The sequence below is a fragment of the Cyrtonyx montezumae genome, unplaced genomic scaffold, assembly GCF_038088225.1.
Source record: "Cyrtonyx montezumae isolate F1298 unplaced genomic scaffold, pur_monq_1.0 scaffold_8, whole genome shotgun sequence".
NCBI lineage: Eukaryota > Metazoa > Chordata > Aves > Galliformes > Odontophoridae > Cyrtonyx > Cyrtonyx montezumae.
This window is the reverse complement of record NW_027072089.1, coordinates 89,070,481-89,085,206: the sequence shown is the minus strand read 5'-3', so window position 1 is coordinate 89,085,206 and position 14,726 is coordinate 89,070,481. Positions and strand designations below refer to the sequence as shown.

The following is a 14,726-nucleotide window of genomic DNA, read 5'->3' as shown; positions in this document are numbered from 1 at the left end:
CATCCCTTTTTCTCTAAATAATCTAAAGGTTGGTTCAACCAAGTGGAACCTTCAAAAAGTAATGAAATAAAGCTGTAAAAATGTATCTTAACTACATCTCTTCGGTCTAATTTCAAGGTTCCTGACTAATCAGGGTGAAGCCAGGTTTCAAAGACACTGCAAACTTTAAGTACACGACAGTAAAAACTGAACTTTTCACAAACTGTCGATTCTTTGAGACACGAATATTTAAGTAATACATTTTCCATCTACTATCACAGAAGGATCACCTTTTCAGTACACGGGCCTAAAAAAATACTATGTGATATAATCAATCTGCATAAGCACAAACACAAAAACTCTGAGGCTATTAATGTTCAGCACCAAATGCCCTCTCAAAAGGGAGCCAAATGCTTTATATAAATATATACAATATCCTATAGTTAAGCTTCTCAACTGTCAACCTACAATGAAGGTTGTGAATATGGAAAGCACAATCGTACTTACCTCAGAGCTCACTTTCAGTTCTGGGACACTATGAACCATAGACACAGTTGCTGTAGATAATGGCACATTCTGTTTTCCATTCTTGCTTCGTATCCTAACCACAAAGAGAAAAGAGGCATCAAAAGAGAACAAAGCTTAATTGAATTAAAATATGAACAGTAAAACCTGCAGTAGCAAACCAGTCACCTTCAAAACACTGTATGATTAAGAGCTATTTTGCCTCATTCATAATTTCAAGTTATTGCTAATGCAAGTTACTGAACAAAATGCACAAATAGATCAAAGCTCACCATGAAAACCTTGCAGAACTCACTTTAATTATGTTTCTAGCATATTAGTTATTTAATAGATTAGTTACGCTTCCATACAGCCACATATAAAGACATCAAGGTGAAAAAAACATTACACATTGATGAATATTTGACCAATTATAAATTGTTAGCAACCAAACCATTCAGAGTTAAAACTTATTTTCCTTTATTTCGTAAACCCTTTGCACAGAATTGTCCACCCTCCCAAGCCAGAGTATGAAATAAATCTACGCAAATCATAGGCAGAGTTACTCTGTGTGCAGCAGAGCAACTGATATATGATTGCTTCTTCAAGAGAAGTAGCCAAGATACATACATTTCCCTTTGGCACTGAATGGGATACTACAGAGTCACAGACTATCCTGACTGGGTACCTATATTTATGCTTACACATATTATACGCATACACTCAAAATCAAAATAGGTAGGAGGATATGTGTATGTGTATGAAGTATATTTACACACAAGCATGTATTTGTATGAAGTTCCTTAAAAAAGACCAACCCCACACAATTTCAGTATTACTAGCTTCCACCAAACACAAATTGCGAATCAGCAATGTAAGTCTATTTCTGACTCATCAACATTAAATTCATTGTACAAATTTACTGCCGTGTGACACACACATCTTTTAATTCTCCTATGTACCTCTCTTCAGTCAAGGAAGAAATTTCATACTGCATCCACAGTCAAAGTTAAACTTCATCCAGTTCTCATTTCACGAAAACACAGCACCAAATAATTTACAAATAAGTTTCCAAAAAAAAAATTTTACTTCTGTACTAGGGCCTTTACGTAGTGACTAAGAAAGGGTCACATACAGATATGTTTCTACAGTACCGCAGCATTTGGAAGCACTACCTGAATCCTGAAAAGACAGAGATATCACTTGGTCCACTTAAACAAGCAAAGAAATTGTGAAATGGAAAGGATAAAATGCTGGTTAACACCTAACAAGCTGCTAGTGAACTATCAGTACTGGCTTCTCTTCAGGTGAGAAAAGAACTGATGCTTGTAAAACTGCCTTTTGATGTAGGCTTAGCAGATCTAATGCCTCATTTCAAGTGCATAAGAAATATTGTGTAAAATAAAGATGTTGTCTGACTAGCACTTAATTGAGAAAACCAAACACACTGTAAAATTCAAACTTGTACAGATTTTTATGAAATAATAGCAACACTGGACATTATTATATTTGAGCCTCAAATCAAATATTGGTTCAGGGCAAGAAAAGTTCTACTTGCTATTATTCTAACTTCATATTAACCTTGCTCTTTTGCCAAATATTTGTCTATAAGATATTAACAATCAAATTTTGATTTAAAGTTATACCCTACTACTAACTGGGCTATATAATGTCCAAGATTTTCAATATTCACTGCAATTATTGTGGCTTATAGTACTGCTCAAAAAGTAATTCCTACTAATGACAATGAATTAAAAAACCCCAAGTATCTCCTTCCAAATGGAATGACCATGCAGTGCTCATTTATAAAATCCAGCCTACCATTCAGTTTATTTTAGTAAACAGATGTTGAATTTGTTTCTTATGCATATTGAATTACTTTCTCTTTACCAACTGTACTAGCAAAAAGGGCAAAAGAGAAGAAAATCAACTTTCAAATTTGCTTTTCTGACCTAAGGCTTAAATTCCCTTAGCTCCGTAGCAGAATATCTCATAAAAAATTGAAAACTAAAGCCTTAAATTAAAAGCACTGAAGATAAGCTGGCTCCCATTCAAACACACTGTAATCAAAGGAAGATCACATGAATTATACTGATAACCTTCTCACATTTATGTATACCTGTGCATATAAAATTCTCATGTTTATTAAGTCATGGTCAACAAAATTTCTGACTCTCAACCCCAGTTGTGGACATGTAAAAAGCAAAGTAGGCTACACAATGATGAGAATTTACACCTCTACACCTATATTCTTCACATTTTCTCCCTAAGGTAGTAACTTACCCTACATTCATCTTCACAGAAACAGTGTATGCAGTTGACAGAACAGTAAACATGCAATACAACCCTAACTCAAGTACCACATGGCATCTTACTCACTCATATTCTGAGTTATTAATCTCTGTAACAGTTTATTATATTCAATATATATATTTATATATAATTTAATGATTTAATATATTTAATATATATTTATTTATATCATCTCTGTAATAGAAGTAAATATAGTTCTAGACATTGTATCTGTGACCCCTCCAAAATATAATAGGTCACATACTTGAAAATCTGCTTCAGAATAACAAAGCAAGTGCCTTGTGTAAATAGTAAAAGTAAATTCTAGCAGCTTGCAACAATGGCACAGATCTTGCCAATTTCTTTATATACTAGTTTTATCCACAAAAAACATCAATTCATACCTATAAATACCAATTTCTCACTTAAATATACTTTTTAATATAATTACACTACTAATAATGTGATTCAGGCCACTCAACTTTAAGCAAGAATTTCACTAGACAATCAAAACCTTTTTTTTTTGAGAAAGAGTGCTTCACGTTAAAATTTGAAATATAATTTTAAGTTGACCAGTTTATGCTAGCAGTATGAATACTGTTCTCTCTCCTTACTAGTAGTTAATACCTACAACTTCACAGGTAAACTTATAGGTATGATTCACAACTACTAAGAATCAGAATACAGAAGCAGAGTAAATGACCAAAGAAAGAGTTTGAATCTCTAATCATAAGCAAGGATAAGCTCGAAAGAAAAAGAGCAGTAATACTTACTGAGTCAAGTCCTGGCCACATTCTGCACACAAACCTTTCATAACAACTGGATGGCTACATCCTTCCAGTCTCACCAAGACACCCCTGGAAAAAAGATAGTCATCCAATTTACTGTATGCTGATTTCAGATACTTAGATTACTGATCAGAGACAGAAGTCAGATACATGCTTTTGCCCCAGTGGAGGAAAAAAAGGGACAGGAGACTTCTTTGTACAGAAACTGGTTATATTCAGTTAGATATAACAGTCCATTAACATGCTATTGAAAATCAAATACATAAACTCTTCTATAATGACTTCATCTTGGTTTATGATTTTCTTGTGTCATGGAAGGAACATGAATTATTTCAGTCTTTTCACAGAAATGTTTTGTTATGCTTTCGTTAAGCTCTCAAGTACTTAAAACAGTCATAAGACATTCTTCCCATTTTCTTCAATAGAGTTAAAAAAAAGTTGAAAGGATTAAATGTAACAGTCATATTTAGTTCAGATATCATGAAGTTTCCCAACTGCATGACCACTGCTGTTGCATCTCTCTAATTTTTCAAAAACACAAAACAGGAAGGAAAAAAAACCCAAATTCTTTCACACAAGTTGGTTTTAGTGTCTTCTCTTTGGTTTCAAATCTGCATTGCAGCAAGACAACAGTACCAAGAAAGAAACTTTCATCTTTGACCAAATCTCTCATTCATAAATTTGAGTAATGTGCATTTCAAAGCTCCAAGAATTAATTCTCTTTTCAAATGACACACACAGTGGCTTACATCCGGTATAGTGCAAGTTTCTTAGCAACCAGAAGAATGACGACTGCTAAAAAAAACAGCAGTTGATGCACACATAAGGATTTCCCTCCCTCCCCCCCATCCCCCCCTTTGGAATTAAAAACTAGATTCAGATCAGTTGCACTTAAATAGAAGTTTTCGCTGCTAGTGTTTTAATTTACAAAAAGGCAGATCAGGACCCTGCATATGGAGGCCCATCATCTGCTTGGTAATTGCATCTTCTCTTCCTCTGCTATCATTTTAGACCTCAGATTTTCAAATAGCGTATGTATTTCATAGAACACAAGAAGTCAGTCGGACTCCACAAGAACACAAAAGAGCAACCCTTCATTACAGGCATTTTTTTATTGTTTACTCATCTCTCCAAGTTCACACTACTTCATCACTTGACTTATCCTTCCTTCTCCTCACTTTTACAAACATGTTTGCCTTGCTTTCGTTTACCTTGGTTCATCTCTGAAGTTCCTTTTTTATTTGCCTTAGTCATGCTTTTGGCTCACACTAAGAAGCAAACCAGAACTGCTCATCTTTACCGTGTTCAGTGCATGAACCTGAAATTACACAAATGCTGGAACAGTCCGAGAAAACCGTCTGAAATCAATAAAAGCCTCAGAAATGTGCACAAAACTTTACAATGACTGAGTATAATTTTAACTGAGCACCTGATTTAATTGGTTTTCAATAGCTCAGAAAAAAGCCACTTTATGCCATCTTGGAAAGCAGAAGCATCTTCAGGCATTCTCTACCTGAGAATCATTCTATCCAACCTAATGTCATCCTCCAGACATGCTACCAAGGAGCTGGTATAATTCTGAGGTAAGGTATGATTTAAGTTAGGACATGCAAAAGTTTCTGTTCATGTTAAACTTACAAGAATCTCTACTCTGAGATCATAAGAAAAATTGAAATTTCTAAATTATTCATTGATACTTTCCCTAAGCATCACCTCTCTAACTTGTCACATACTCAGCAGCACCACCAAATACCAGTTCCATCCTTGCACATTCAAACATGACCAGAACATCTAATTTTCTGATGTTCACCACTAAAAAGTACCTGATAGCAAACCCCTTGTCCCTCCATTCTCCACTACAGCATCTAAGCCAAAGGACAAAGAATGAACTCTGGAGCAACAGTGAACTTGTTATCACTAACAACTGAGCCAAGCAAATTTCCACATGAAGCTTCTAGGATCTTAAGCAGACTTCTCCCAGTGGAAAACAAACTAACAACATATACTATTCACTGCTGCAAAAAGGCCTGAACTCTACTAAGGCTTAAACACATTTAAATACTTAACCTGCTTACATTTTAATGTATATTGTAAATGTACACTGAAAAGTAGATTTGTTAAAAGCATACTATGGAACTCAAGTAAATGGCTTTTATGAATTTCAATCTGGAAACATTCCCTTTACTTTTTTAACTGATGATTCTCAAAATATAAGAGCCAAGATCCAAGTTGATTATCAGACATAAGTGCTCTGAATAGAAGGCTGCATATCAATCTTAAATGGCTGCATAAAGCAAAGAGGGGTTTGGTTTTCCGCTGCTTTTCTTTTCCAGCTCATGACCAAAACCTGCCTTAAGAACAGAGCTGCTCTCTATTCCACTTCTGCAGTAGAAATTAACCCCTTCTAAATACCAAGAATGAACATACATCCTACTATTGGCAGTATTAACAGCAACTTACTTTTTCTCCAAAAACTAATTCAGGAACCACTTAGTGATCAAAGGAAAAGTCAGAGAAAATGCAATCCTTCCTCCAAACAATCCTCTTCCAGTCTTGCAGAACTACGACAGTTTGTCAGCAAGCCAGGCATTAGGGAAAAAGAACTGGGCTGTGAATGGCACACATTTAATGCATGATAGGTGTAGAGGAGTTAGATCATTCCAACATCCACCCAGACAACTGACAGATTGCAAAATCTTCATCTGACTGGATGGCCAAACCCAAAGAATTGTGGTCAGTGGAGTTAAATCCAGTTGGCAGCCAGTCACAAGCAGTGTCCCCCAGGGCTTAGTATTGGGGCTGCTTCTATTCAATATCTTTATTAATGACCTCGATGAGGGGATTGAGTGCACCCTCAGTAAGTTTGCAAATTATACAAGTTGGGAGGGAGAGTCAATCTGCCTGAGGGGAGAAGGGCACTACACAGGGACCTGGATAGACTGGATCAATAGGCCAAGGTAAACCATATGAGTTTCAATAGACCAAGTGTCAGGTCCTGCATTCTGGTCACAACAACTCCAGGCAACCATACAGGCTTGGAGAGGAGTGGCTGGAAAGCTGCCTGATGGAAAGGGACCCTGGTGTCCTGGACAGTCAGCGAGATGTGAGCCAGCAGTGTGCCCAGGTGGCCAATATCAGGAATGGTGTGATAAGCAGGAGTAGAGGTTGGATATCAGGAAACATTACTTTATGGAAAGGGTTGTTAAGCACTAGAATCAGCTGCACAGGGAGGTGGTTTGAGTCACCATCCCCAAATGTGTTTAAAAACCACCTGGATGTGGTGCTTAGGGATATGATTTAGTGGAGAGTTGTTAAAGTTAGGGTAGTATGGTTAGGTTGCAGTCGGACTCGATCTTTAAGGTCTTTTCCAATCTGAGTGATTCTAAGATTCTATGCAACAGCAACATGGTCTGTCCTCACTCTTTTTTTTTTTTTAAATACTTACATACAGTGCAATTGAAGTGATTCTGTGAAATAAGGAAACTTTCTCCAGGATCTTATTCACATTCTTTCCAGGTATGCTTGCAAGTCAGAATCAGAGACACTAAATTATGGTCAGGGACAAACTAATAGCATCAGGATGCACCAGATGACCTTAAGCCCATCACTGCTCTCACAGCACTTCCAAACTTACACATTTCATCTGTTTCTAAAACAAGCCTTTTAAAAGTGCCTGCGTTCTCATGCTGATGATTGAAAAAGTGTGGCGAAAGGAAAGGCCTCATGAAATCCGATATGAGCATTTTGCTTTCATTAACAGAGGAAGTCAATACCATTACTAATTCTAAGGCCTGGTTATTAGCATTAACTCAAAAACATGAAAAAGATTTAAAGTCCATAATGAATGCAACCATGGCTATAGTTCCAGGTAGGTTAACTTAAATGGGAAAATCAGCATATAAGGTTGTCTAATCTGAGATCCAATTTGCTGCTTTTCCATTGCAATAATTCAGGCCACTACAAATAAAAGCACTCTCCTGAAGATTACATATATTTTTTCTTTTAAATCAGTCTTTTCAGCACAATCACGCATTTCCAGTAATGAAAAATGAAGGCAGAAAGATCACTGATGGGAAAAGACATCAATGTTGCAAGTGTTTGTAAAAAATGTCTAATACCAGGGGAAGATGCAGGCAGCTTCAACAACTCACCCTATAGAACAGTCTCCCCACAGCAGGCAGGTCACTTCCATTAGCATTTATCTTTCTATTTTGTTCAGGGCTAGCTGAACACCTCCATGACAGGGAAATCATGCCATATGATCTTAATAGTCTTTTTACTAGTCTTTTTAATTGTCTAAATAGACTTTTTTAAAAAAGGAACTAAGCATTGCCACAGTACTTACAGAGAGATTTGTCAGATGTACTAATGGAAAAACTGACAAGTTATGTGCTCTAAGGTTACCGCCTCATACCTGCTTGCATCTTGCTAATATAAATCAAAAGCCAAAAAAATTCTGCATTTCCTCAAATCAGTTCAGGATAAAGAAATACCGCAGCAGTCATAAACCCCTGAGTTGTCACTGTGGTCACTTAAAGCTGCTGATCTCAATTTGATGCCGTATGACTTAACAATGAACATCAGAAGATGCAAAGTTGAACTAATACAGCAAAACAGGATTCCTACAAACGACTAAATAACAGCCTCTGCTCCTACCAGTTTTGCAGCATGCTCAAGGGATTATTATCAAGTAATTGTCAATGGGTAAAAATAAGCTAGATTCATGATTACTAATATCCAGCATGACTGAATCATCCAACTGACCTACACCACATAGTTTGTGCATAGTACTTTAGCTGTCAGAGGACAGGAACAGCAAACAAGCAAAATCTCATTCAACTTAAAGCCTGCTTCTACAGGTTAATTTACCCAAAATGTTTGAGAAACTGATGTTTTTAAACTTACACCAGAGCACCACTTTGTGGTGCGTGGCTGCAGCATTTAGAACCACCTCAAAGGGCCCTAAAGCCCAACATACTGTAACAACCAACCACAGCTCCTGTTATACGGGACTGTAGTTCATAGCATGAATTTTTCAAAGCCCTAATCGCCATGAAGGTGAAGGATCATCACAAAGGATTAATTCCTTCAATATTTAACCATGAGATTTTTTTTTTAAACTCTCACAAATATCTGCCTAGAAGCAGAATCCTTGATTAACTGATGAGAAGTACCATGGATGAGAAGCACAGCTTTCTTGAACCTCACACTGACTGACTTTCGTGTCAGTTACCCAACATTAAGTGATAGGTTAACTGCAGCAAAGCCAGTTAACAGTCCCAGGCTTAACCATCTCTGATCACTTTTTAATTCTTTTGAGGCATATTTCTTCTCAAGCTCTCCAGTCCTCTAGGGAAAGGCACACAACTTCCCCACATATAACACCAACATACCAGTCTTCTTATGATCCTTCCAAACCTGCATTTATTAGTAAAGAACGTTACATCATCTTCCAACTTCTGACCACTTTCTTCCTTCAGAGATCACAATTAAGCTATGTTCCCTTCATCCATTAGAAATAATCTACATAGTACACTGCAATGTAGAAAGTGGAAGAATTCTAATAACGACATCATGTGCAGATCAATCAACACCAGTCCAGACATCCTAGATCTGTTATTTCAGTACCATCAGATGACTAAAGTAAAAGTCTCCTCTTATTGTGCTGGAATGTACCTACAATGAAATGCATGAAACAGCCCAGTGAGCTACCTCACTGCTGGCCCATGGGGTTCCACACGCACTTGCAGTCCTCAAGCTCAAGTAAAATAACCAACTTGTAGTGAGAACTCTGACAACAGGAAATACACCAGTTTGGGAGAAATCCTGTAAGGATAAAAGTAATTCATTACTAAAGACAATTATACAAAATGCAGTATGGGAGATACGCAACCTCAGTAACGTTATTTATTGATTTCACGTTATATTTTAATCCTCATAATAACTACAACCACTTTGATCAGACCTAAATGCTAACTACTGACAAAAGCGTAATTACATTCTCCCCCTCCCCACACTGCCTTCCTATTGCAGTAGTCAATCTAGATGAAGGTATTGATCAGTCTGGATTATTTAGCAGAAGGCTGGGTGGGAAGGATGAAAAGCAAAGCAGGAGATCAGGCCAGCTTCAGCTACATGGCTTCCAGCACCCAGACAGGTGAAAGCTAGAGGCACATTCCTTCCAGCTGACTCTCCTGTAAGGTGGAAGTGATCATGAAACCCAGCTCGAAGGAACCCTCACTGAACAGAATGACACACACAAGCCTTCTACAGCCACACTACACTGCCTTGCCTCTCAACTAGTGACTTCTGAACTTGATGCCCGATTCCAATGAATCCTGCTGAGCAGGTACATTTCCTCAAATAACGAAGATCCTGGGAGTTTCATGAAAACAGATGATCACATAAAGAAAAAAGAACTCAAACCTCTCAGAGGGTACTCAACCCTTCCACACAGCTCCCCATAACAGCTGCTTGTTAGGTGCCAGTGAACTAAGAAGAAGAAAGCAATGGAGGAATGAAATTCACTTGGAGCTTGAACTCTTTTCAATATCAAATTCAAACACCCCACAGATAGATCAGCTTTCTTAGCATCAGCACTCAGAACATGAAGGAAAAAAAATCCCCACAAAAAACCACGCACAGGAAACAGGCTGAAAAGATGTATACCATAAGATTATAAAAATAGAATGCATCCAAATACAAAATGGAAGTAGGTAAGAGATACAGTAAATAGAGATTGCTAAGTGTTGTTAAACGTTCCTCAGTATTTGACAACTTCTGCAGACTCTAAAAAGCTCATTAAATATTTGACAGGATACTGTGAAAACACCTGTATTTAAGAGAAACAGCAAGTTGCTTTTTCTATATTTTATTGAAAGAGTAATCACTTCAAAACCTGTAACTGATCAGTATTTTACTCCTCTAGAAGACTCCAAGATGAAAGGTACTGAGGTCCACGTTAAAAGACCTCTTCATCTTGGGTGGTAAATGAAGCCCTGAGCTTTTGTGACATTAGATAAACAAAGGGTGATATTGTAGATAAAAAAAAAAAAAAAACAAGTAACAATACAATAATTTACAGCTTTAGAGAAAACATTGCCATCTCTTAGAAAATAAGTTCTGACTAGAATCCAGACGCATTAACACTTTGCTTACAATTCTTGTATACTTTATGTACTCTAAAAGAATTCAAGTTTTATCTACTACAGCTATTTACGACAGAAAGACCTAAACATACAGGTAATTAATCTTTCGGAAGTTTCTGCAAACAAACTTCTGAAATTCTCTTGTATGGTTATCTCATTATGACAGCCCAAAAGGGGTCAATTGTTTCATCCTAGAACACTTAATGTAAATATCCACATAAAACAAAATATTGATCAGTCCGGAATCCTGACATACCAGTCACAGCTTCAAAACGATTAACTCTGATGAGTAACTAGCCTTAATTATACACAGAGCAGTGCAGCAGTTTACGAAATTTTATTTGCTGCTCCTGCCACCCATTAAAATTTTGCTTTGTTAACATCAAAGTCCTTCCATTACCTGCTTGCTGTCATCCCTGCTATTTACAATCCTAACAGGTCATTCTCAGTCTCTCAAGCCTTGGCTGGGTGTTTGACTGCCCAAGTATGCCAGCATAAGCAACATCCACCTCCTGCTTGCCCCAGGTTGCAATCTTCGCCCCAGCCACTCCCCTCCCTGCAGCCCTCCACACACCAATACACTAGTCTGGAGCAAGGGATGCATACCGCTGAAGAACCAAGCAGCAGCTTCCTCCTGTAGCAACCAGATGAGTTATTTCAGATGTTTTTGCCAGCACAATAAACACCAAGGCCTTCAGGGAAGACTATACAGAATGAAGGGAATGACTGCTAAAGCCAATGCCTATTGCCAGGAAGTAGGAAACTAAGCTACAAGAAAACTAAATGCTGCACATGGCATGTTACTTTCATCCCCTGAAAGATTTTTATCAGAGCTCATATGCGATTAAAAACAAAAATGCAAACAAACACGTACAAACATTACGTTTCTAAACAGAAACTTGTGCTCTAAGAAAATATTATTATCATAAAGATGGCCAAAATGACAACCTAAGAACTTTCAGCAAGTCACACTACTTATCCTCAAGAAGATTTAAGCAATTTGCATTCTCATGTTCTACCTAAAAGTAAAAATATTTGAACAAAACACTGTAGGTATACACTAAGTGACTGGCAAATATCTGAAAAAAATCTAAGGTTTACAAAGAATTAGGGGTTAAATTGATCAAGCCCACTTTTCTCAAAGCACCTACAAAGCTGCATAGCTTGGACTGGGAAGGGGAAAAGAGACAAGTATACTGTCTGGAGATAATGAAAACATTTCAGCTATGTTACTACACTAGCTACCTTAACTATTACTGTATTTTAATAGTCAACAACTTTTATGTGCATTTAAATGTTACTGATAGATGATGAAATGTTTTTACCTCCATTCCTCAAAATGAGAAGCCACAGGCAAGAGATAAAACACTTGCTAAAATACCTTATAAGTGACTGAACAAATCAGTTATAACTCCAAATGCTGACCAGCTCTACTCCCTTCAGGCCATGCTTTTTTACCTCTTCACTTGAATTTTTCTTGTATATTTACCAAGCAAACACCATTACAGTGTGTAAGAAACCATGCTGAAAATTAAGAACTCCAGAACAGTTCAGCAAAGGTCAGTACTAACAACAAACTGTTGTCAGTTCAAGATAAGTGTTTATGGAAGCCAGGGACAACAGTGATAAAAACCAGCACTCATTTTCTGTTTCAAAGCAAGCATTTGCTTATTATATTCAAGAGAATCAAGATTAAACAAATCAACACAAGCACCACAAAATAATTGGTGCATTCAAGTCCCAAAGTTTATACCACACAAAGCCAAACACAAAATGCTGCTATACCAGAGCCAGTACATTTTTAATTTTATTTTTAACTTACTTCTAATTGGGTTTCATCTTTTCCCCTCACGCACTTAGCTAATATAAAATACAATGCAACAAAGACAACTTCATCTCTGTCCACTCTGCGCTATCAAGATGAATTTCAGCTCATATACACTATTTTAAAACTGTAGTATGATATTTTTACATATGTTTTGATTCTGGCCTAGTTTTTATGGCACATTGCTCTAAACAAGATATTAGGATAGTTCATCTTGCACCAAATGTAATAGCTAAATGCTAATGTAGCACAAACAGAAGCAATCTTATCTCAGAAAGAATAATGCTATCTGTAGCAAGAAAAATACAACCTGTATCTCCTCTGCGTTTATCACATATAAACTGGTAATAAAACAGTTGTTTTTTCCTGAATCTTTGAGAACATCTCTTTACACATATGTTGTGTATGTACTGGTAATTTTTCAATCGAGAATGTTTAGGCCTGGCTGCACCCATCCAGCAACCAAGAAAACAGCAATAAAAGAAAATAACTTGCTATCATAAAACAGAGGAAGTAGAAGGTTTCGACGGTTTCCTGTCAAGAAAAAAGCAACAAAACAACTGCTTGTAGGATAGCAAGCTATTAACCCAGTTTAACCTAGAAATCAGAGAGGCCCTATCTATCTGTTAGCCATTTAAGAAATTAAAAGTTGACAAATACGCAATGTTATAAAGACAAAGCCACTGTTAAACTAGAAAGCCTCTCTCATTCAATCCCTCAATTCATAAAGTTTGAATTACAGCATTTGGCTAATATTTGTGAAGCCTTATATGTTGAGACTGCTACACTATTAATGACATTTATACTTCTGAGGGTATCCCCACGGTGCCCAGTAATTCCAACACTTTGCTGCAGTGTTGTGTATCAGTAAAACCTCTGCAATCAAGCAGTGAACAATTCTGCTGGCGTTACAGTTTTATGCTGAGCAAGTCGCCAAACTAAACCATGGTATTTCTGGTAGGTTTGCTGGTAGTTTCACGGAACCCCGGTGCAAAGATCTCGCGCACAAAGTCGGCACAGGACACTGGGTTTGAAACAATTCTGCCCCGGCGCGAGCGCTTTCCACAGGTGCCGCAGCACAGGGCTTCACGAGGAGAACAACCTCGTACCTCCAGCAACGAGGCACGCACCGAGCAGAAGCCGCCGCTGCCTTACGTCGCGAGGGGAAAGCCAAGCTCCCGACGAACACCTGTGAGCACTGCAGAGCGGCAAGTCGCCCGCCCCCGCCGGCACCACCCGCCCCAAAGCCGCGCGCGGGGCCGTCCTCAGGGCAACACTCACCCGGGCGCGATGACCTGTCCGGGCCGGGCGCACAGCTCCCGCACTACGCCGGGCCGCTCCGCCTTCAGCTTGCGCTCGGGGCCGGCGCGCTGGGGCCGGGGGCTAGAGCCGGAGCCCGGCGGGGCGGCGGCGGCGGGGCGCGGGGCGGGCGGCAGCGGGGCGCAGAGCGCCAGCACCGACCCGATCTGCACCGCCGCCCCCACCGACACCTTCCACTCCAGCAACCTCAGCGGCCGCGGGCCCGGCGCCCGGATCTCCGCGATAAGCCCCGCGGAGTCCTCTGCGGCGCTCCCGCCGCCCCTCTCAGCCGGCCCCTCCATCCCGCCGGGACAGGTCGCTATGGCGACACCCGCGCCACCGGCCTGGCAGAGGGCCGCGGCCTGCCGCTGCGAGGCACGGGGCGCCACAACAGCTACCGGCGGCGCCGACCCCACTGCGCAGGCGCGACACGCTGCTCTCCCGGCCGGGCTTAAAGGCGCAGCAGGAGCGAGAACGGAGGAGAGGGTGGGGAAAGCCGGAAAGCCACACACCCCGCCCTTTGCCCGTTTCAAACGCGTTTCCGGGTCGGCCAGCGCCCTCTCCTGCTCTGGCTGCTTATCCGCGCAGCCGCCCGCCCGCCGGGAGCAGTTGCTGAGAGGCGGGGTGTGCGAGCGAGGCATGCTGGGGGCTGTAGTTCTACTTTCGGGGCGAGCCCCGCATTACCGCCGCGGTCAGGACTGCTCCCTTCCACAGAGCGTTTGGCTTGCTCGCTGGCGGCCGGGCTGTGGGCAGGGAGAAACCAACGCGAAAGGAAAGCCTGAAAGGGGTGCAGCTTACGAGATAATCTCGAAACAGCAGGATTTCCCTCCTTAGTGCTAGTTGGAGGTACCTTGAAATGAAGACTGTGTGAGCTGGTTGGGAATTTGGCCT

At 39.7% G+C, this 14,726-nt stretch overlaps 1 protein-coding gene across 1 annotated transcript in view; it reads right to left on the bottom strand.

Annotated features, from left to right (window-relative positions):
• Positions 1–14,240, bottom strand: part of CTDP1 (CTD phosphatase subunit 1) — a 93,703-nt gene extending 79,463 nt beyond the window's left edge. The window contains exons 1-3 of the mRNA XM_065753009.1: positions 13,818–14,240; positions 3,549–3,632; positions 487–580 (exon numbers count right to left, since the gene is read on the bottom strand). Of these exons, the coding sequence (XP_065609081.1) occupies positions 487–580; positions 3,549–3,632; positions 13,818–14,137 (498 nt within the window). The 5' untranslated portion in view covers positions 14,138–14,240. The remainder of the gene's footprint in view (positions 1–486; positions 581–3,548; positions 3,633–13,817) is intronic.
• Positions 14,241–14,726: the final 486 nt, after the last annotated feature.